We start from the raw sequence: 22490 nt of genomic DNA, 5'->3' as shown, positions 1-22490 counted from the left end.
AGCAATATTGTACTGTAAGCCTTTAATACTCCTTACTGAAGTCATGGTTCCTGGGTTTTTTGTCTGGAGGATTAAGGAACTTGACTCTGCATCTTAATATGTGTGTCTTCATTGGATAAGAGCCATAGCTTACAGTTATTAATAAAGGTAAAATGTAGTAATGCTACCTTGGGTCATGTGAAAGTACAATATTTGCTTAGAGTGATGCTTTGCCTACTAATTCTGAACTTTGAATTTTAAGAGGCTATTGTTTGGTCAAGCATTTTGCTTGTTTTAGCTTGTCTCATTGTAGAACACTGAGCAGAAGGCATGTGGAAGAGGCTTTTTAGCTTTGATAATCCTGGCTCGGAGATGGGTTAAACAAAACAAGGGGATATTTGGCTGCTGTGTTGGGTCCCTAGAGCACCCCAGTTCGGCGATGTGTGGGGAGGGCTCCAGGAGTCTAGGCCATTGTCCTCTTGGCTGTGATTAGTGCTTTGTAAGGAGCTGAAGCCCATCAGTGTGGGAAAGGGACTTGTCATTCCCCCAGAGTAAGAGTGACAAAGTCGCAGGTACTATCTGGGAGGCATATAGACAGACTCAGTGCCCAGAGGGTGGGTGGGTGGTTTGTTTGTTGTTTTCCACCTTTTAACGTGGTGCAGGGGAATGAACCCAGGACCTCGCCCATGCATGATACTTCTGAGTGACTTCCTGGACCCAATTTTTCATTCATTATTTTCCTGAGAGAGGGGAAAGAGGCAAGGCACTTTTCCACCACTCTACCATCCAGTGGGCTCCTTTGTTGGGCCCATGTGATGCCAGGGTTTGAACAGGTGTGCACTCTACCTGGTGAGCTATTCCCCAACCCCACTGCTGGAGGATAGCTAGTGCTCGGCATCTATAGAACTTTCTTCCCACTCCGGTTAAGCACACGCCACTTGTATAGTGTGGTGGAACCCTCCTGAAACCCAAGCCCCTGTATAGCACAAGACTGGGACTCTGGATAAGTCGTAAATACCGTTCTGGATTTTCATTTGCCTTTTGTTTTGTTTTCCTTTTTCTTGCACTTCTCAGCTCTGGCTTATGGTGGTGCAAGAGGATTGAACCTGGGACTTTGGAGCTTCAGGCACTAGAGTTTCTTTGCATAATCTACCTCCACCTCTTTTTTTCTCTTTTCCTTTTTCTTGACAATTTTTTTTTCCCCTTGGCTACCTGAGGACTTCAGGTATATGTACTTGGTACCTTTTTGTTCTTTTTAGTTGCACCTAGGTCATATGTTTTTCTTTTTATTTAATTTTTATTTATTGGATAGAGATAGCCAGAAATCGAGAGGGTCATAGAGGGGGAGAGAGCATACAGACACCCGCAGCACTGCTGCACTGCTTTACCACTTTTAAAGCTTTCCCCTTACAGGTGGGGACCGGAGGCTTGAACCCAGATCCTTGTGCATTGTAACATGTGGGCTACAATAGCTGCACCACCACCCAGCCCCCCTCTATGTTTTTCTTGGTCTTCACTTTGCAGTGTTATCAGAGACCTTTTTAAACTTAGTTTTTTTTTTTTCATTCTTCCATGTTTTATTTATATTTCTATAGAATATAGTCCAGTCTAAGATGGGCCTTCTGAGAGGCTGACCCAGTCAGTTTTGTGCTTTCTCCTCCATTGAGCTTCCAAAGACTTGACTGGTCAGGCCTCACACTGATCATTTCTGAACACATGTTCACATTCTTGAAGCTTTGTAATGTGGTGTCTGTCATATGTCTTTTTCAGAAAGCTGTTCCCAAGTTGTGTGGTTTTAAAAGTATTTACTTCCCACAAAAATCCCCATTGTAGTAGGTTGCAGTGTTTTAAGGTCAGTTCTGAAGTTCGGAATCGGCAGGTTATGGTCTGACTCACTCTGTCCTAGAGCGTTTGTGCTTTGTGTCTATACGAGTTTCCTGTTGTGTTTCAATTCATACCCTGTTGTAGTCATGCTGTACATCAGGTATTTCTCAATAAATGAATTCTTTCCTCTTAAGAAGCTTTTGCTGGTGGTGTGGCATTTTCCGATGCACTCCGACATCTGCCTGGATATATGAGGTTGTAGCTTCTGATAGAGAAGCTGTTCACAGGCGTCGAGTCTCCTCAGTGCTGCTGGGTTTCCAGGCTGGCCGCATTCTCTTCCTCTCCTTCCTGCTCCTGGTGTCTCTCACTGTCCTTCACGAGCTCTGACCTGGCTGGCACCTTGCTAGGAGTCAGGCCCAGGTGGTGAACTTGGGGTATAATCATGTTGCAGGCTGGGACATGGGGTGACCTCTCTTCTCCAGCTTCCCCCACCCCCTTCTCCTGGGTTGTATGAGAATGTAAGACACACCTGTAGACCACTGGCCTGCCTGGCACACAGTGCATGTTCAGTAATTAACTACCAGGTCTCTGTTTCGCTGTGATGCCAGATGTTGACACAACCCAGACATACCTTACTATGCTAAGAAAGGGCCTTAAGGGGGTGGAGGGGCTTCCCTTTCACCTGACCGAGTTATTACTCATCGTGCAGATCTGCACAGGCCCGACTTTGATGTAGAAGGTGGCGGGGTGCTGTTACTGTTTTGTGGGAAAGCCCCCTGCAGCCCCTGCAGCCGGTCCTGCGACATCTCCCTTGCTGTTTGCCTTGTTCTTTGACCAGGTGGGCTGGATGAGACTCTGCACACCATCATTGACTGTGCCTGTGAGCAGAACATTCCCTTTGTGTTTGCGCTCAATCGCAAAGCTCTGGGGCGCAGTCTGAACAAAGGTGTGCCTGTCAGCGTGGTGGGGATCTTCAGCTACGATGGGGCGCAGGTGAGATGGGGAGCGGCCTGAGAGGGTGGGAGTAAGTAGCACAGTGGTTATGCAAAGAGGCTCTAACACCTTAGGCTCTGAAGTCCCATGTTCAGTCCTCTGCACCACTATAAGCCAGAGCTGAGCAATGCTCTGGGGGGTGGGGGGGGGGGGAAGGAAGGAGGGAAAGAAAAGAGAAAATGAGGTGCCTTTGAAAGGGAGGGGGGAGATGGGTGGTCTGCACTTCCTCCCCCCCCCCCCCCCCCCGCCCAGAACCGTCCTAGCTTCTGCCCTGTGTTTCCAGACCTCCCCCTGGGCTCGCTGTTGTCACAGTGGGGCCTCCCTTCAGGTGTGTGTCCCCTACTGCCCCGTGCAGGGCACAAGGAGTTTGCAGAGGAGCCTGCTCTGTGTGGTCAGGGAATGAACGGCACCTGTGCTCTCTCCTGCCCCAAGGATCAGTTTCACAAAATGGTGGAGTTGACGATGGCAGCCCGTCAGGCTTACAAGGCCTTGCTGGAGAACATGCGCCAAGAACTGGCAGAAGAGTCTGGGTCCCCGGCCCCTTCCAGCCCCCCCGTGCAGAGCCCCAGCCCTGAGGATCCTGGCCCTCCAGCACCTGCTGAGAAGGAAGAGCCACACTACAGTGAGTGCCAGGGAGGGCGTAGGGGTCGGGACTGAGCATCCTGCATCTTCAGCTTTGGTTCCTCAGTCCCCAGCAGCTCTGCTCCATGGGGACTCGTGGCGTGGGCTGCAGAAAGCCCGTCACTCTGTAAGAAGTGCTCTCACAGAGGGCAGCCCCCCCCCCCCAGGCCACATCCGCCACATCTGGGGAGAGCTGTGTTCCTGGCCAGATTCTGTCTCAGTCAGCATGTGCTAAGACATACTTAGTGCTGCGCACAGGTTGGCAAGGAGGGACAGTGGCTTGAGTGTCTGCCTGTGACCACACGGGGACTGAGCCACTGGGCAGTGCAGCTTCTGTCTGAAAGCCATCTGACCCCGTGCCTGCTCATCAAGTCAGTTTTCTCATTTCCAGTTGAAATCTGGAGGAAACATCTGGAAGCATACAATCAGTGTACCTTGGGACTCGAAGACTCACTGGAGGCTTCAACCTCTCAGATGATGGACTTGAATTTATAAGATCTCTTTTCATGTGTTTCTGTACTTCGGGTAAGGATGGGGAGGTTTATAAAATTGGGGAGCCTATTCTTCTTAGTTCTTCACTGACCTAACTTATTGATGTGGTTGTTTCACTGGGAAAGAGGCCTTTCTGAAGGGTATGTCCATCAGCCGTTGTGGGCCCCCAAGGCTGAGTCTGTGAACGGGCATTGGGCATGCTATGGGGAGCCTTTAAAAGCCCTGAGACATAGCTTTGGCTCTGAGTATACTGTGAATCTGGAAAATGCCGGAAAGTACGTTATCAGTATTTTGCTGCCAAGGAAACTTCCTCTCTGTTGCCAAATAGCTGATCCAAGTGATATTACAGAAAGCACCAACCGGCTGCTAGTGGTGTGGATGAGGAGGTAGAGGGAGGAGTCCATCTGTCTTTCCACAGAGGCCACCCTCAAACATAGCAGAGGCCGGTGCAAAACGATAGTTGCTCTCACAGTGTGGCTTTCAGCCAGAAGATTTGGGGGGCACTTTACTGAAATGAGCCTCTTGAGGAAAAGTGGTTCTCTAACCAATGACCTTTTGACATGAATTGCTCCTTGTTCTTTATCCTTTTCCAAGAAATATTATATACAGAAGCTCTTAAATTTCAGTTTTGATAATCTTCAGATTCTTCACTTTTTTGATAAATGAATATATTCTGAATGTGGTTTCTGTTTTAGAGGTGAGGTGCCTCGAAATTACTTTTCGTATTTTTCTGTGTGAATGAGGGCTTAATTTATTTTGAATAAAGAGTGATCATTTAATATCACTGGAGACGGATCACCGTAGGCTTCTCAGCAGTCTCTGGCTATTCCCATGTCTTGGCCTGCCCCCCTTTGGGCCCCTCTTTGCACTGAGGGACCTGAGCAGAGAGATGTGTTCAGTGTCTGGCCTGGGTGAGGCCTTGCAGGTGTTTGCACCTGGGTCCTGCCTGCATGAGTTCTTGCCATGGGGGAAGTGGCAGAGATGGGGTTTTGTTGTTGTGTTCTCGTCAGGCAAAGCAAGGTGTCGCTTTGGCTTTGAAAAGTCTTCGTTGAGTCTGAGCGAGTCGGAGCAGTAGCAGGCTGTCCTTGGAACGCGCTTCATCCCCACCCCACCCCACCCCACCCCCAAGTTCCTGTCTTGGGGGTGATCCCAGGAAGAATAGAAGATGGCCTTCCTCACCTCCCTTCATCAGTCTCTGTTTATTTATTTATTGGGCTGGGGGAGAGGAGCCCACCCGCACTATCCATGATTGAGACCTGGGTTTAAGTTCTGACACCAGACGGGAGCAACCTGTGTTGCTCCATGGATGGTGGTTTGCTGCTGAGCATCTATCTTGTTCTTTCCAAACTAAAACAAAAATGATGGGGGAAGAAAGGAAGACAGGAAGAAGATTAAATAGCCTGTCAGGTGTACCCACATACCTAGTAACCGTGAACATTCAGAAAATGGATCATAAGACTCTGCCAGGTCCTCTGAGCCTGAGGCCTCTGGGTGTGGGCTGTGTGTGGCTAATCTTGGAAGGGGAGAAGGAGCAGAAAGGGGTTTCTGTCACCATATTCTGCTTCCTGGAGTGTCCACATCTAATATAAATCAATACTGGCAGCCCTGGCTAAGGTGTTATTCCTGGCAGACGTCAGCATTGCAGGTGACATCAGTGCCCAGCACTTCTGAGGTGTCGTAGGAAGCAGATGGCACTGGATCTCCCCAGTACAGACTCGCTTCGCAGAGCAGGTGGAAAACTCCCTTTATTACTTCAACAATGCAGACAGCCAAAACCTTATCCATGCCACTCTGCTTCCTGACAGAATCCCTCCATTCAAGCTGCTGACAGTGTCTTCATCATCCTGTTTAACTTGGTGATCTGTGTGCAGTTTTGGGGACTTGACGCACAACTGCACCAAGGACAAGGCCCAGAATGCAATCACCCAGAGTCGTAGACACATCAGACCCCACAGAGTGAGCTCAGAACCAGGGATGGGTTTATTTATTTATTCATCTTTAGAGCCAGTTATAACCAGAGATGTTTTACAGGAAAGGATGTTTTACTTGTGTCCCAGCACGAGTGGTCTGGGAGCCCGAGGGAGCACTCTGGTGGCAGCAGACAGGGCAAGTCCACCCCGGTCAGCATCCTGGGATGCTGCTGCGCTGAGGCTCCCAAGGTCATGCCGGCTGGGCCTGCATGCTGCTCTGCTGGGGAGGCCGTCAGGAAGACTGACTCGAGAGTCTGGATACACAAGTGGTTAGAAGACCGAGGAGATGTCATTTGCTGGGATATCTAGTTCAGCTGTGTTTTAACAGAGCGTCTGGTTTCATTGTAGATCAGCGTCATTGCATTAAAAAAAAAAAAAAAGTTACTTCACAACCAAAAATCTATCTATCTAAAGTTAGAGGTGAGCAGATTCAGGCCTCAGTCCCCACTCTCTTAGATGGATGGCAGAGCCTCTTGAGATGACGCTGTAATTAGCCAGAATTTGGGCAGCAGGCTTAAGAAATACTCAGCTTCTGCTTCAGAAGGAATATGAGCGCAGCACTGATGTACACAGTGGACCTGCTGGCTTTTCTACCTCAGCTGAGCGGGCTGGACACCGGACAGGCGTATACACATTGCTTTATGAAACCCACAGCCAGGCGTTCCAGAGTCAGCACTTCAGACTCACGTCAGCTCCCCACGTGCGTCTCCTCCTCACTTGGGCTGAGCATAGGCTCTGCCCTCTCTTTCAGTTACCCCTCTGTGGGCCTTAGGGGTAAGGGGGACAATTTAAAGGTGGGGAGAAGTGGCAAGTTCAAGGGTGACCCACCAACAGTGCTTCTGGAAAATGCACCTTCGCACAGTCTGCTGACCCGCCTGTACCTGCTTCCGCCAGACCAGCCTCACAGTGAAGCACCTAGTTAGAGGGGGGTGGGGAGTTCCAGCTGCTGTCACAGCTCCAGTCAGGGCTGTGCCCCACTGCCCAGCCAGTTAGGTGATGCCTGACACAGTGTCAAGCGGACACGGTGAGGCACTTGCTCTCCTCGGTGGTGTGCTGGGTCAGCTTGAGGGTTGGTGCCACCTCACGGTGCCTAGAATGTGTCCTCGTGACAGTTCTCCTGGAAGAAAACAAGAACCTTTGGGTTCCCAGAACAGAGCACCCTTCCTGTCTCACTCAGGTCTCGGTCTCATCTTCTCCCAGCCTGCTCAAGGCTTGGAAACCCTGCTGTTTTCCACGCTGGACATCTAGGGGTCAGGTAGAGGTCAAGTGGTAGCCTGCTCCTCCATCTTTTGTCTGGTCTCCCCAGAGCAGCAGGCCTGTGGGGTAGCAGAGCTTGGGGAGGGTCAGAACTACTCAGCCTTTTGGCAACTAAATGGGCCTGGGCAGCCACTGAAGCCAGGACGCTTCAAAGCCTTGGGTTCGAGCTGCTCCCACCCCTCCTCCATGGAAGCTCATGCCCTAGTCTTCTCTCACCTTGCCCCATCATGAGCACCCAGAAAGCTGCACCAGTGACTCAAGAGGTCAGTTCACCCGGGCTAGGTGGGGGCCTATTCTGCTCCCCAGTGTGGAGATCAGGTGCTGCTCGCTTCTGTATCTGCCACCCCAGGACCCCACCCCCGCCCCACACAGTAGGCATCCAAGCCAGTGCAACCCACCTGCCCGTTTTCCTGCTCTGCCCAGGAATGGGAGGGCTGTGGGCATCTGAACTGAGGCTGGCTGGCCCTCCTGACCCTCCCACCCCACCACACTTGTATCTCCTGAAAGGCCTCACCCACCACGTCGACTACCTTCAAGGGACTGCCTGCCACCAGAGGGGTGAGGGCTTCAGAAAGCAGAAGCGTTTAAGGAGTGCAGTGGAATTCCGCCTGTGGGGCCCACAGAGAGAACAAGCCCCTGAAGGACCACCCTGGGGCCCAGTCACGCACCCACGCCTTCCTCCAGCCCTGCAGCATGCGGTCGTGCTCCCCTGCCACGACCTTCCAGGCGGCGAGCTCTCTGCTCCACTTCTCCTGCTGGGTGGTCTCTACAAGACAAGCAGATGACACGCTTTGGCTCACAGGCCTGCTTGGCCCCGTGGGTGCTCACTGCAGCCGCACTGTGAGCCAGGTAAGGCCGTGCGTTGGGCCAAGCTGACAGTGGAGGCACTGGGCAGGCGCGTCAACTTTCTGGCTGCCGCTGCTTCCGCTGTCCATATCCCTGGCTGCTGGCTCTGGTGCCACTCACTGCGCCCTGAGGCCACCTGGTCCTGTCCTCCACATGTCCTTGGCATTTTTGTACAGACAGAAGATGCTAATTCCCTGTGCCTAGTGGGGCTCAGGTAGGTGGGAGTCGGCAGTTTCTCTCCCTTCAAGTGAGTCCAGGAGCTGAGGCTCAGATTTCATGGCTGGGTGTCCCAGGAACACTGTGTGTGTGTGTGTGTGTGTGTGTGTGTGTGTGTGTGTGTGTGTCATGCATGATGGTTATATGTTGTGTGCAGTTAATATTGAGGCCGCAGTGATGTGTATACACATTGTGTGTGTGGTGTGTGCACAGTTTGTCTATATACCGGGGTGTACGCACATGTGTAGACCTTGGAGAGGCTGTGAGAAGCTAGCCCAGGGAGCGGGGCGGGCGGTAGTGCAGTGGGTTAAGTGCACGAGGCACGAAGTACAAGGACCAGCGTTAATGATTCTGGTTTGAGCCCCTGGCTCCCCACCTGCAGGGAGGTCGCTTCATGAGCAGTGAAACAGGTCTGCAGGTGTCTTAATCTTTCTCTCTACCCCTCCTCTCTCCATTTCTCTCTGTCCTGTCCAACAACAATAATAACCACAACAATGATAAAACAAGGGCAACAAAAGGGGAAAAAATAGCCTCGAGGAGCAGTGGATTTGTGGTGCAGGCACCAAGCCCCATCGATAACCCTGGAGGCAAAAAAAAAAAATATTATTATTTTAAAAAGCTAACCCAGGGTAAAGCTGAGAGCATTGCCCTGCCCACTGTAACCACCCCCACCTGCTGTAAACAAGGCACATGTGAAGTTAAAGCTCCCCTTCCAGCTGCAGTGGAACTCTTACCTTGTCTCACAACGCTGACCCACACTGTGGAAGTCCTGCTCCCAGCTGAGGAGATGACGGAGCAGCGGTACTGGGTGCTTTCCTGGATAGCATCACGCAGCCAGCTGAGCACATGGGACCTGCCGTCGGACAGTGTGAGGGTCTGCACGGGGATACATGGCTCTGGCTCCCGTCCATTCTTCTCCCAGACAATACGAATGTCTGCAGGACCTGGGGGCACACGGGTCATCACCAGTCAATGTCCACAGCAGCTGTGGGCAGGAGGTGGGGGTGCTTCTCCTACTCAGGGCTCTTGCTGAGAGTGAAGGAGCAGGCAGCTTTGCTCTGCCCTGGCCTTTCTGCTAGAGCGTCCCTGAGTGGACCCCCTCTGTGGGCCCTGTGACCACTTGTGCAGGGTGGCGGATGCCTGCCTCAGCCCCTTACTGACCAGCAAGCCCTGCTCTCTGACCTTACTCAGGCTTTTCCAAAGCACACCTATACGACCTTGTCCTCAGGTCACACAGAGGTCACCAGGGTACAAGGGACTGTGAGAGCCTTAGGAAGGTAGGGCTCAGAGGAGAGTGGACCAAGAGTTGCAAGAAGACGCCTCATTCAAAGCATAGTGGTATCCAAGTGGGAACCAATGGGAGGCCATTCAGTGGCAAGATTACAGTCAGGAAAAAAAGCCAAATTCCCATATCTACTTTGTTAGAACAAAGACCCAGGGGACACCAGGTTTGAAAGTAGCCGGAGTGTACCCTGGTCTGTGCTATGCATGGCCTGAGACACCTAGCACAGGTCAGGCCTGAGATGGACAATACCTGAATACTGGCAGGACACCCCTCTTGTGGGTCCCTGCTCCCTGTGTGAATGTCTTCCCCTTCTGTTTCTAATGTCTTCTAATGTCCATGTGGCCCAGGTGGAAAACTACATGAACGTGATTGAGGTCTGTGTGTGTGTGAGGGGAATGCCCTCTGGTTATTCCTGACAGTTATTATGCTGGGCTCCAGCATGCCCGAAGACTGACTTTACCAAACAGTCCTACCTAATCACACAACGACCTGAGGGGCTAGGTAGTGGCACACGTGGCAGAGAACACACATTGCTATGCGCAAGGACCCAGACTCAGGCCCCCAGTCCTCACTTCCCGGGGGAAAAGTTTGATGAGTGGTGAAGCAATGCTGTAGGTGTGTATCTCCCCCTTCCCTTTAGATTTATTAAAAAAAAAAAACAAAAAAACTAAGAGTAGCAGATTCACTGTGCAGGCACCAAGTCCCAGTAAATACTTTGGTAGCAATTTGAAAAACAAAACAACTGCCGGGGGTCAGGCGGTAGCACAGCGGGTTAAGCGCATGTGGCGCGAAGCGCAAGGACCCACGTAAGGATCCCAGTCCGAGCCCCCGGATCCCCAGGGGAGTCGCTTCACAGGCGATGAAGCAGGTCTGCAGGTGTCTTTCTCTCCCCCTCTCTGTCTTCCCCTCCTTTCTCCATTTCTCTCTGTCCTATCCAACAACAGACGACATCAACAACAACAATAATAACCACAACAAGGCTACAGCAACAAGGGCAACAAAAGGGGGAAAAAATGGCCTCCAGGAGCAGTGGATTCATGGTGCAGGCACCGAGCCCCAACAATAACCCTGGAGGAAAGAAAAAGAAAACACAAACTGCCTTAGACTTAATTTTGGTAAATTCAATCTTGCTGTGCCAAGGCCTCACGTGTGATTTCACAGCCCTGAGCCACTTTTCAATTTCAGATTTATAGATTGAGAGACCACAGCACCACTCTACCACCCATGAAGCATCCTTCCATAGGCTTCCTCCTCCCAGCTGAGCTATCTTAACCATCATGGGCACTTTCAAAAACAGATTCTTCCTAGATGCTCACTGAGCTGGGGATAGTGAAATAAAGTGTCATTTCCTGGGCATTCAGTGAGAAGGACTGTCTGTGACAAGATTTCATCAAATAGGAGAAACAAGTGATACAATCAGAAAAGTCTAAAATACCAGAACCAACCACACTAGGCACCGAGTAGGGCCCACACTCCTATTTTGGGGGAGAGTGGGCAGAATTTTCAGTGTTTTTAGGAGACTTTCTGAGTTGACTAACTCTTGATCGATCCCCGGCACTCCCAGGCCCCTATCTGACCAGCCGGGCACCTGATGACCCGTATCTGGTCCCTCATATTCCACCGTGATCCTCCAGGATCTCTATGTAGAGCTTTCTTCCCAGGGGAAAATGAGACCCTTTATTGGAGACAACGTAGGAATAGATCACAGGCAAGAATGGAAACTCAAGAGGAGCCAGCAAGACTGTGTTTCTGTCCGTGAGATGTTATCAACATCCAGCAATTTACGTTACGGGTGACAAGAGCCACTCCTGTTCATCAGGAATATTACTGAAGACTGATAACATGTATGTGCACACATGCACTTGTGTATGCACACACATGTACGTAGGCATGTGTGTTCACAGAAAAGGCCTAAAAATAGCTATGATGCTGTTGATAGCTATCCGCTTGAAAATTATTCCTGGAGTTTACAAATTAACAGGAAAAAAAAAACTTGCTTTCTTAATAAAAATAAAATGCTTCTGGAGCCAGATGGTGGCCCATGTGTTAAGTACACACAGTGCACAAGGACCCAAGTTTAAGTCCCTAGTCCTACCTGCAGGCGGGAAGCTTCACAAGTGATGAAACAGGGCTGCGGGTGTCTCTGTCTCCCTATTTCCTTCTCTCAATTTCTGTCTCTATCCAATAAAAAAAAAAAAGATAAATATCTTTGGGAGTCAGGTGGTAGCGCAGCGGGTTAAGCGCATGTGGCGTCAAGCACAAGGACCGGTGTAAGGATTCCAGTTCGAGCCCCCAGTTCCCCACCTGCAGGGGAATCCCTTCACAGGCGGTGAAGCAGGTCTGCAGGTGTCTTTCTCTCAGGTCTGCAGGTGTCTTTCTCTCCCCGTCTTCCCCTCCTCTCTCCATTTCTCTCTGTCCTACCCAACAACGAGGACATCAATAACAGTAATAACTACAACAATAAAACAAGGGCAACAAAATGGGAATTAAAAAATCTTTAAAATGTTCTTGGATAAAAAGGAAATATGTTGGGAGTCGGGCGATAGCACAGCGGGTTAAGCGCACGTGGCACAAAGCGCAAGGACCGGTGTAAGGATCCCAGTTCGAGCCCCCGGCTCCCCATCTGCAGGGGAATCGCTTCACAGGTGGTGACGCAGGTCTGCAGGTGTCTTTCTCTCCCCCTCTCTGTCTTCTCTATTTCTCTCTGTCCTACCCAACAACAGCGATGACATCAATAATAATGACTACAACAATAAAACAAGGGCAACGAAAGGGAATATTTTTTTTAAAAAGGAAATATGTTATAGCTTCTGAAGGAAGACTTGAAGGCTGTTCAGAAGTGTTTGGCACAGCGGACCAGTGCTCAGAGTCTAACGACTCCTGTACATGCTTGCTTCCACTCTGACGGTCTGTGATGTATCTTGCTACTCCCAGCGTTTTGGTGCTTTGCCTGGTCAAGGTGATTTGTGTGAGTGTATGGACATTCACATCTGTATCCATTCACACCCACCACCTGTGTGGGGGCTGACATCTCTTCAGTTGCTCAACATAGTTCCTGCCACCTCATTCTACTAAGCTGTTAACCGTGGTGGACTTTAAACTACTCAAGCTTCTCCTGATATGCTCAGATCAAGGATATATAGATCATACAGTCAGGGCTAAAAGGCCCCCAGCCATTTCCTTACTATGACAGGTGCTGAGACGTACCCAGACTAAATGAACACCCCTAAACATCACTCTATTTTTATTTATTTTTTATTAGTAGTATTTATTCCCTTTTGTTGCCCTTGTTTTATTGTTGTAGTTATTATTATGGTTGTTACTGATGTCGTCATTGTTGGATAGGACAGAGAGAAATGGAGAGAGGAGGGGAAGACAGAGAGTGGGGAGAGAAAGATAGACACCTGCAGACCTGCTTCACCACCTGTGAAGCGACTCCCCTGCAGGTGGGGAGCCAGGGGGCTGGAACCAGGATCTTTAGGCTGGTCCTTGTGTTTCGCGCCAAGTGCGCTTAACCCGCTGCTCTACCATCCGACTCTGTATTTCTTTCTTCTTTTTCTTTCTTTCTTTTTTTTGGTCTCCCAGGTTATTGCTGGGGCTTGGTGCCTGTACTACAAGCCCATTGCTTCTGGAGGCCATTGTTTCTCCATTTAGTTGCCCTTGTTGTTACTGTTGTTGCTGGATAGGACAGAAAGAAATCGAGAGAGGAGGGGAAGCCGGGGAGAGAAAAATAGACACCTGCAGACCTGCTTCACCACCTGTGAAGCGACTCCCCTGCAGGTGGGGAGCTGGGGCTGGAATCAGGATCCTTACGCCGGTCCTTGCACTTCACACCATGTGCGCTTAACCCGCTGTGCTACCATCCGGCCCCCAACATCACTCTATTTAACTGCAGAAAACAATACAATTACTGAAGTACTTACGTGCCATTTATAAAAAATATCCAGCTCATTCTGAATGCAGTAAAGATTAAAGAGAGGGAAAGCAAGAGTTAGAACCAGCCACCAAGGCCACCATACTGTGACATCGGGGGAACCCAGGTAGCCTGACCCAACCCTACCCCATGGGACCTGCTAGAAAAAGTCGGTTCTAGGCCCATCCCCACAGCCACCTGCCCTGGTCTTAGGAAGGCTGCGTCAGGGGCTAAAGGGCAGGAGCAGTCGGCTCCAACCTGTGCCCGCGCCCTACACTGTTTAAGGGGACCTGTGGCACAGAGCTGGTCCTACACTGCAACAAGCCCAGTGCCACTCATCAAGGGAGATCCAGCCACCGTGCAGGTGGAAGCTAGGGACCCCAAGTGGTATGTGTGAAGGTTACATTCTAGTGTGCAGGTGCCATACTCCTTCCCGGTCTCTCTAGCACCATGTAGACACCCCTGCACCCAGGCTGTATGCACATGATCCAGTCAGACCTCAGAGCTAGGTGCCCCCAGACACACATCCAGGATCCTTGTGCCAGTTCCCCAGATGCCCAGGTCCACCGTTATCACCACCAGCTCTAGAAGGTACATGTATGAGTAAGCTTCCTCCAGATTCCCAGGCCCAGGATGCCTTGCACAGTTCAGAAAACACAAGTGCATGGCAATCAAGAGAACCCAGAGGTGGGGAGAGGCTCGCCTTGGTTTACACTGCCTTTGGGGTAGGGATAACCTTAGTTTTCCTCCTTGGAGCATCCTAAGTCCAACACAAAGCTGTCAGTGCCCTGTGTCTGAGTAAAGACTGACTGCCAGTCTGGAGAACTCTCAGAAGACTAGAAGTGGACCTACCCTATGACCCTGCAATTCCTCTCCTGTGCATATATCCTAAGGAACCAAATACACCCATGAAAAAAGACTTGTGTATACTTGTTCATGGCAGCACAATTTGTAATAGCCAAATCCTCCAGGCAACCCAGGCGTCCAACAACAGATGAGTGACTGAGCAAGTTGTGGTCTGTATACACGATGGAATACTACTCAGCTATTAAAAATGGTGACTTCACCTTCTTCAGCCCACCTTGGATGGAGCTTGAAATCATGTTAAGAGAGGTAAGTCAGAAACGGATGAAAATGGGATGGTCTGACTCATAGACAGAAGCTGAGAAAAGTCCAGAAGAGAAACCACTAAGCAGAAGCTGGACTGGAGCTGGTGTGTTGCACCAAAGTCAAAGACTCTGGGGTGGGGAGGGGAGGGTTCAGGTCCTGGGACAGGATGGCAGAGGAGGACCTAGTGGGGGCTGTATTGTTATGTGGAAAACTGGGAAATTCTATGCATGTACAAACTATTGTATTTTACTGTCAACTATAAACCATTACTCCCCCAATAAAGAAATTAAAAAAAAAAATTCTGCCAGCACAGGGCCCAGTGTGGCATAAATGTACAGTAAAGGGTCAGGTTGTGGGAAGGCGCACAGATAAGCCTGTGTATAAGACCCCATTCCATTATAGACTTGCAGAGGAGAGACACTTCCTCTGTTGATGACTCCTGCACACAAGGCTTCCAGAAACAAAGGGCAGGACCACTCTGCTATAGAGGTAGGGAAATGGAGCAGAGACAGACCGCTTCCAGCAAAAACACTTAAGGACGAGAGCCAGCAGGTGACAGATCTGCTTTGCCTGTGTGAAGGGAGACCCAACCCTTTCTAGAAAATGGCTGAATCCTCTTGTTTACCTCCTTTCAGGAACCCAACACATACATTGAAATGGACCAATGGTCAGTGCAGAGCTTCTAGTGTATTAGCTCAAACATAAAAGGCAATGAGAAACTGAAATGTCCAAAGTTACCTCTAGCATGGAGCATCACTTTTAACTTAAAAAATGACTTGGGGTGGGGGGTTTGGCACAGTGGGCTAAGCACGCATGGCGAGAAGCCCAAGGACCGGCACAAGAATCCTGGTTCAAGCCTCCGGCTCCCCACCTGCCGGGAAAGGGTCGCTTCATGAATGGCAAAGCAAGTCTGGAGGTGTCTTTCTGTCTCTCCCCTTGTCTTCCCCTCTCTCAATTTCTCTTTGTCGTATCCAATAACAACAATGATGATAAACAACAAGGGCAACAAAAGGGGAAAAAATAGCCTCTAGGAGTAGTGGATTTGTAGTGTAGGCCCAGTGATAACCCTGGAGGCAAAAAAAAAAAAAATAGAAAAAAGAAAAAAAAGATCCTGGGTTGAGAGACTAGGCAGTGCACATTCAGTTAAAAGCACATGGTACAAAGTGCAAGGACCTGGGTTCAAACCCCGAGCTCCCCAGCTGCAGGAAGAACAGTTCACAAGCGGTGAATCAGGTCTCTCTCCCTCTCCTCTCTCAATTTTTCTCTGTCCTAGCCAATAAAATGGGGAGGGGTGGATGGCTACCAGGAGCAGTGGATCATTGTGTCAGCACCCTGGAAGCAAAATAACATAAAAGTAAAAATAAAAAATAGCTGACAAAGTCTGAGCAGAGGGTGGGGTAGATACATATGGTTATGCAAAGAGACTCTCACGCCAGAGGCTCTAAAGTTCCAGGTTCAATCCCCTGTACCACTGTAAACCAGAGCTGAGTAGTGCTCTGGTATTTAAAAAAAAAAAAAAAAAAAAGCCTTCCCCCTCTATCTCTCCCTGCCCTCAATTTCTCTCTGTCTCTATCCAATAAATAAAATATTAAAAAAGACAAAAAAATTTAAAAAATAAATGAAATCGAATACATAAAAAGGGAATGAGCTCTCTCAGCTCTTTTTGAACCTGTCCCTTCTTCTTCTAGCATTTGCCCTTCTTCCGTAGCCAGTCAACAGCGTCAGGTTGAGCCTGATGTAAAGTTTCGAGACCTTCTTTGAATCTGGAGAGGTGGCAGTCGTTAACCTGTCCCTGAAGCCACCCAACACTAAGACACTGCAGCAGGGCAGGCTCCACGGATGGGAACTACACTGGGGCTGTGGCTGATCCCTGCAGCGAGTCCGAGTGAAGGCACGTGTCTGCATCTATAAGGAGGAACAGCTCACGGATCAACCGTGGGGTCTCCCTAGTGGTCTCCTCCTCCCTGGCGGCCTTCTCCCCTATTCACCTGCCTATCAGGGTTGGTTGGCTCTGAGGTTTGGGCATCTGGTCACAGTGTTGTATGTATTTGCATATCTGTGTGGTGAATGCCTCCTGTGTGTACTGCACGAGTGATGAGTATACACGTGGCGTGTTTTGTGTGCTGTGTGTTGTATGCCATCTATGTGTCTGCAAATGTGGCAGTGTGAACACACGTAGTTTGTATGGAGTCTGTGTTGTACACCTGTGTTCATGTGTTGTGCACTGTTTGTAGACATGTATGTGAGGTCTGTATGGGCATGTGCACTGCCTAGTCTCGTGTGCATGTTTCATGTGGCATGTATGTGTGTGAAGTGTCCATCGGCAGCCTGAGCCTACTGGGGTACCTGTAGACCTGAACCTCTTTCCTGGCCGGGACTCTGAGTGGATGTGGGGCTACTGTTCTGAGACAGGACAGTAAGGATCCCTACAAAGGGGATGCCTTCCTGGGGAGTTTGCAGCCTGTGTGTGGACTCAGTGGAACACGGGAAAAGCCCTAGACAGGTATTTCTAGAAAAAAAAAATGAACACACAAGAAAAAGAGAAGGGTGCCTCAGAGTGTCCCTCCACCTCCAACCCAATTCCTTAGTGCTGAGAAGGGCCAAGAGACCAGTGACCCAACAGGGCCACAGCTCACAGCCACATGCAACAGCTTGAAGGGGAGACTCGCTGCTCCACTGTTACTGGGGAGCCATGATTGCTTCCAGTCTTGTATCACCCCTATAACTAAAGCCCTACATGACACTACTGTTGTTGAAATACCTGGAGTTTTTCAGTATCTGTCCTGACAAGTTCACTGTCACAGGGACTAGTCTACAGGAGCAAATGTGTGTGTGTGCATGTGTGTACGCAGACCCGTGCAGTCCACGCGAGAAACCACGGTGCTCCTAGTCACATGACCTGCCTGCAGTGACAGCACGGCACCCTGAGGCTTTGCCCCGTCAAAGGAATCAGCACTAAGTCTGCACGCTTTCCCGCACAAGGAGACCCACGTTTGTTTGCAAGGAACAGCAGATAGCCTAGTGCAGAGCAGGAGATGCAGGGCTACTCAAGGCCACCCTCTGGAGGTCTGTATCTGGATGTCCGATTTACAGCCAGCTTCTGTCCCTGCACCCATGACCCACGTAGGGCCACGTAGTCACACATGCAGGTTATCATCCAGTGGCTCAAAGGCTCACAGAACCAACTGGCCAAGGTGAAGGCCAGGAGCTTAGCATTTTTGGCAGCTCCTCTGAATTTAAAAATTACAAAAGACAGTATTGTCCTTTTCCTTCACTAAAGCCTCTCTAACCTCAACGCGGTTTGCTCTGTAGGAACTCTCCTGAGATCACACAAAAGGGACAGACATAAGGGCTGCAGGGGGTACATGGTTCGGGTTGACTTTCCACAGAGCAAGTATCCAACAGAGAGCCTCCAAGTCTGAGGGGTCTGCACTCCTTTTCTGAATCAAAATACCAAAGCCAGTTACTGACTTCTTCTGAAGGCTCTGAAGTTAATTTTTTAAATCTCTAAGTGCTGCATATCAGTCTCAATGGTTAGTAGGTCAGTGTCACCCCACAGACCCGAGATCTGATCAGCACACTGCCACCTGAAGACACACCCGGAGTAAAGACTGTTGGTAAATAAGGTTTGACTGGACACAGCTGGGCACACCTGCCGGCAGTCTGAGGGATACAGCTGAGCCATGGTGGCAAACATCCCTCTGTGGTCACAGAGCCTCAAACTGCTAACACTCTGGGGAAGGGATTGGTCTTTTTAAAAATAAATATTATTATTAGGTTATTTTTATTTATTATTATTATTTTTTATCAGACCACAGCTCACCTCTGGTTTATGGTAGTGAGAGGGATTGAACCTGGGACTTTGGAACCTCAGGCATCAAACTTTTTTTTTTGCATAACCATTATGCTGTCTCTCCCACCCAGACTGGATTAGAACTAATGTCCAAGGAAGAGCTGTTCACCTTCACTGGGGCTAAACTGGGTGACGGGTACAATCAGGAGGGCATGCATGTGGAGGAGGCCCCACCCCCAGACAGGAGCCCCACTCACCTGTGGCCTGGCAGAAGAGGTGGAAGGTCCCCAGGGCACATACGTGCTGTACCTGGTCGCTGAGCAAGGGCGGCAGGAAGGTGACCCGAAGGCTGCTGTCAGGCCCCAAGCCTGAGGCTGGCCAGGGGCTTCGGGGAGAGGAGGATGAGTCGGGGCCCAGACAGGACAGAGAGGAGGACCCCCGAGGAGGGAAGGGCATAGGAGCAGAGGCTGGAGACAGAGGACAGAAAGAAAGAGGTACTGAGGAGAGGTCATCAGGAACACACATGTGCCAAGAGAGGGAACGAACGGTAAGAGCAAAAGCCCCTCCTCGGCTATCCCTCCCTCCCTCCCTCTCCCTAGCTGCTGCCCTCAACACCCTCAGGGAGGAAGGTCTGAGCCTCAGTAAAGCACATCTCATATCAACGATATGCATCTAGTTTATTTGGTTACTTTCCAAATGTATACGTAGAAAAATAAAAACAAAGTAAATCTTATAAAACACAATGTTTACACCAAAAACGGTCCAGTCTCAAAACAGTCGAGTCTTATGCTGGAAGATGAGGCTACCCATGTGGGCACATCAATATCCGGTTAGTTGCTTCTTGTCACTGGGGGGGTGGATGGGTGGGAGGAGGATCCTCTTCTGGGTGTTTTGGGAATTCCCAGGTGACACATGGAGTTGGTGCCAGGAGCAAGTCAGCCAGCACAGCATCTGTGGGGATGTCACCGGCCCACAACCCCCTCTTCCCACTTGTCTTCTGGTTATGGGCAGCGCAGACAGACCAGGTAGGAAGTCTGGGTGGGCAATGGGTGTGAGATGAAAGCTCAGTGAGAAAAGTTTAAAAAAAAAAAAAAAAAGGCGGAATTGAGATGACCATTCTAGGGAAGGTCTGCCGGTCCTGACGGGGATGAACGGTGGCTTTGGCAGATTGTGAACCGCTCATGTCCCAGTGTTGGGCTGTCCCTATTACACCCAGGCCTACTGGGTCCCCTTCCCTTGTGTGAGCCCAACCTGGTGGTCTTGGGACCCCCCCTTACACACACACACACACACACCTTCTCCTCTTCAAAATAGTTAAAACGAGGGGGAAAAAAGTTAAGAAAATCTTTGAAAATGAAACTTGTCTCAAGAAATACAATTAAAAAATGATTAAGTGTGCTCAAGATATGGTTCTGTCTATGTTTAAAAGCAGAAAGAACACAGGTAGCAAAAGTAAATTTATCCCTGAGAATCAGAAGCAACATGAACCAGATCTGATCCTAATATCAACAAAACCTAAATGTCCATCTAAATATTAAAACATCTGCATCAGTCATAAAAAAAAGTAAGCCAAAAATAATAATAACCTAACAGACCCACACAATTAAAGCCAAATCCTAAAAACAAAAATAAAATAATTACATGGAAGAAAAGGTTTATGTCAACCTGGACAACAGGCGATAAGTTACCAATCTGATAAACTAAAACATCATTTCCAATCTGGAATTAAATTATCTTTCAGTGGCTGCTAGGAGGGGAACTCAGGGTGTGAGCCTTCCCAGGTCAGTGGCAGCCCAGTCATCTCCACCGGGGGGGGGGGGGGGGGGCGCGGGGGGATCTTCACCAGGACCACTGCCCACAGGGACGTCCAACAGCATTCCCACCAACCAACCCAGGGGACTGGGCACCATGCTCGCCGTTTTCCAAAAGGACAAAAAGATACCAAGTCACAAGGTTGACCCAAGAGAAAAGACACAGAAAACTGAGGGGAGGGATTTGCTGACAACCCCAGGTGGCACTGGACAAGGTTACAGGACGGTGAACACAAAGACCAGCCCATGGGCTGACGCATCAGTCCCCATCTGCATCTGAGTCTGCAAACTTCAGCTCACACTTGACGTCAAACGGCTTGTTCCGGACTGGGAGGTCGTCCAGTCTCTGTGAATCCTCCCTGTCAGTGGGCACTCTGCTGGCCATGGTGTCCTGCTCTGTCTCATAGCCAGTGTCCAGGGCCGGTTTGGGATGCCCTCCATTCTGCTGTGAGAAGCTGCCCTGCTCCACCAGGGTCTCCTTCACACTCTGCTCACAGTCTGAGAAGTCTGGTATGGGCTTCTTCTTGCTCAGAAACATGGCTGAGCGGAATTTTAAGCACTGCCCAGGCAGGTAGCCCTTGTAGCAGTTATAGGAGAAGAGGCAGAGGCAGAGGAAGAAGAAGAAGAGGAAGAGGAACATGAGGAGGCGGTTGTCACTGGACTTGAGATAGAGCGTCTTTTCTGAGTGCAGCTGGGGCACTGTGTTGATGACGATCTTGGGTTCACAGGACTCTGTGCTGGTGGGCTCAGAGCTGGAGGGCAGGGCAGCAGCACTGGGAGTGGGGACCCGCACAGCCGGAGTCTGGGGCGGGAAGACCTGGGTGGGTCCCACTGACTCTTTGGGGGTGAGTCTACTAGCTTCTGTCCGGGTGGCTGGCGGGATGGTGACTACTGGGGTCTGGGGTGAGAGCACCCTGACCTCCAGAATGTGCTTGGCCACGAGTCGCAAGACCGTCTTGTTCCGGACCTTCTCCTCTGCCAGGCACTGGTACACCCCACTGTCTCCTTCCGACAAGTTGAAGATGAGCAAATTGTTCCTCCTCACCAGGCTATACTTGGGGCTTTCAGCTGTGAGCACACCGTTCTGGAACTTCCACACCACCCGTGCCAGGTTGGACCTTTGGGAACATTTCAGTTCTGCTGTGCCGCCATGCTTGAAAAAATGCTGCCGGAAACTCTCTCTAACTTTATCTGGAACATCAAAATAAACGTGCACAGTGTCAACAACTCCGCCTGTCACTTCACTTCTCTTAACATTAGGTTAACACAAACAGGAAGACACAAGAGTTTCACCCACTGGAGCAACATGGAATCTTCCAGAACAACTAAGGAGATAAAGGCACGTGAGTGTAAAAGCCAAGATACTTCTTGAGTGGCAGCCCACGGGGAGAAAGAAATTGGAGACAACTGTGAGCAGCAGCAAAATCCCATTTGCCACCCTGGTTTCTTGAGAGAAAAGGCATCAGGCCATGGGGAGACAAGACCATGTACGTGCCTGGTGCCAGCACTGAGTCAAGCAAGCCTTTACGCTTCCAATAGCAGCTACCGGGCACATCAGCCTCTTGGTCCTACGCTTGTCTGAACTTATGATGGTGCTGGGTCAGGGAAAGGGACATGAAACCCAGTGGGGACACCCGAGCTTCTCACAAGATTACCAATCACTTGTGAGTCTCTGGACCTCACTGACTGTAGGTTTGGGTATTGTGTAAGGATTCCACACCAGGAAGAGACGGGGGTGGGGGGCAGTTCAAGAGTGGATGTGACAGTGAGGGGCAGAGAAGTTTCCCATTAAATAGACACACTCTGTGGCTTCACACATTCTTCTCTGAGGTAAAAGGGACTCAGCAAGATCATGGGGTCCACAACAGATGCTTGGCCTCTGTTTTGAATGAAGGAAGAGAAGCAAAATGCACAACAAAGGCTGTTACACCAAAGCCTGGTGAGACGGACGGTTACCTGACTGTGCCATCCCAGAGGACAGTGGAGGGAGAAGGTGAGACTTACCAGGGCAGGTGGACACGTCCCCACTCATGTCCTGAATTAGAGCCCTGCAAGACAATGAGCATGGGTCACGCATATGCGGCACTTCTCCTGGGGAGCTGGGGTGAGTGTGTGTGTGCGCGAAGCGGGTCCCCGGCGGGTACCTGCGGGGGCCGTCAGTCTCGTGCAGGGCGACGCAGGCTGCCTCAGTGGGGCTCCAGGCACAGTAGGGGTCTCGGGTGAGAACGCAGTCCTGGCAGGTGATGTGATTCCTGCAGTAAGCCACGGGGGCCTGGACCACGCCGGAGTTGGAGCCGGCATAAACGAACTTTCTGCCCTGTGGGTGTAGAGCAGGTGAGAATGGTGGGCACGGGGCAGCTGTCAGTGGTGGGGGGAACAA

General features: G+C 50.3%; 2 protein-coding genes across 19 annotated transcripts in view; one reads left to right on the top strand and one right to left on the bottom strand.

The window, feature by feature from the left end:
- SECISBP2 (SECIS binding protein 2) overlaps nt 1-4693 on the top strand; it is a 35621-nt gene extending 30928 nt beyond the window's left edge. For all 9 annotated transcript variants that reach the window (XM_060200536.1, XM_060200535.1, XM_060200534.1 and 6 more), the window contains 3 exons: nt 2642-2796; nt 3229-3418; nt 3809-4693. In XM_060200536.1, coding sequence (XP_060056519.1) covers nt 2642-2796; nt 3229-3418; nt 3809-3912 — 449 coding nt within the window. In that variant the 3' untranslated portion in view covers nt 3913-4693. The remainder of the gene's footprint in view (nt 1-2641; nt 2797-3228; nt 3419-3808) is intronic.
- A 1178-nt stretch (nt 4694-5871) lies between these two features.
- The window catches only part of SEMA4D (semaphorin 4D), a 129792-nt gene continuing 113173 nt past the window's right edge, over nt 5872-22490 (bottom strand). For 7 of the 10 annotated variants that reach the window (XM_060200524.1, XM_060200523.1, XM_060200525.1 and 4 more), the window contains 3 exons: nt 22255-22427; nt 22115-22158; nt 18958-21301 (listed from right to left, as the gene is read on the bottom strand). In XM_060200524.1, the coding sequence (XP_060056507.1) occupies nt 20370-21301; nt 22115-22158; nt 22255-22427 (1149 nt within the window). In that variant the 3' untranslated portion in view covers nt 18958-20369. Of the gene's footprint in view, nt 7903-8932; nt 9143-18556; nt 18767-18957; nt 21302-22114; nt 22159-22254; nt 22428-22490 lie in introns of those variants that run through there. The other 3 variants (XR_009552143.1, XM_060200531.1, XM_060200530.1) reach the window with 3 other exon arrangements.

The sequence above is a fragment of the Erinaceus europaeus genome, chromosome 10 (genome assembly GCF_950295315.1).
Source record: "Erinaceus europaeus chromosome 10, mEriEur2.1, whole genome shotgun sequence".
Classification (NCBI taxonomy): Eukaryota; Metazoa; Chordata; class Mammalia; order Eulipotyphla; family Erinaceidae; genus Erinaceus; species Erinaceus europaeus.
This window is presented reverse-complemented; position numbering and strand designations above follow the sequence as displayed.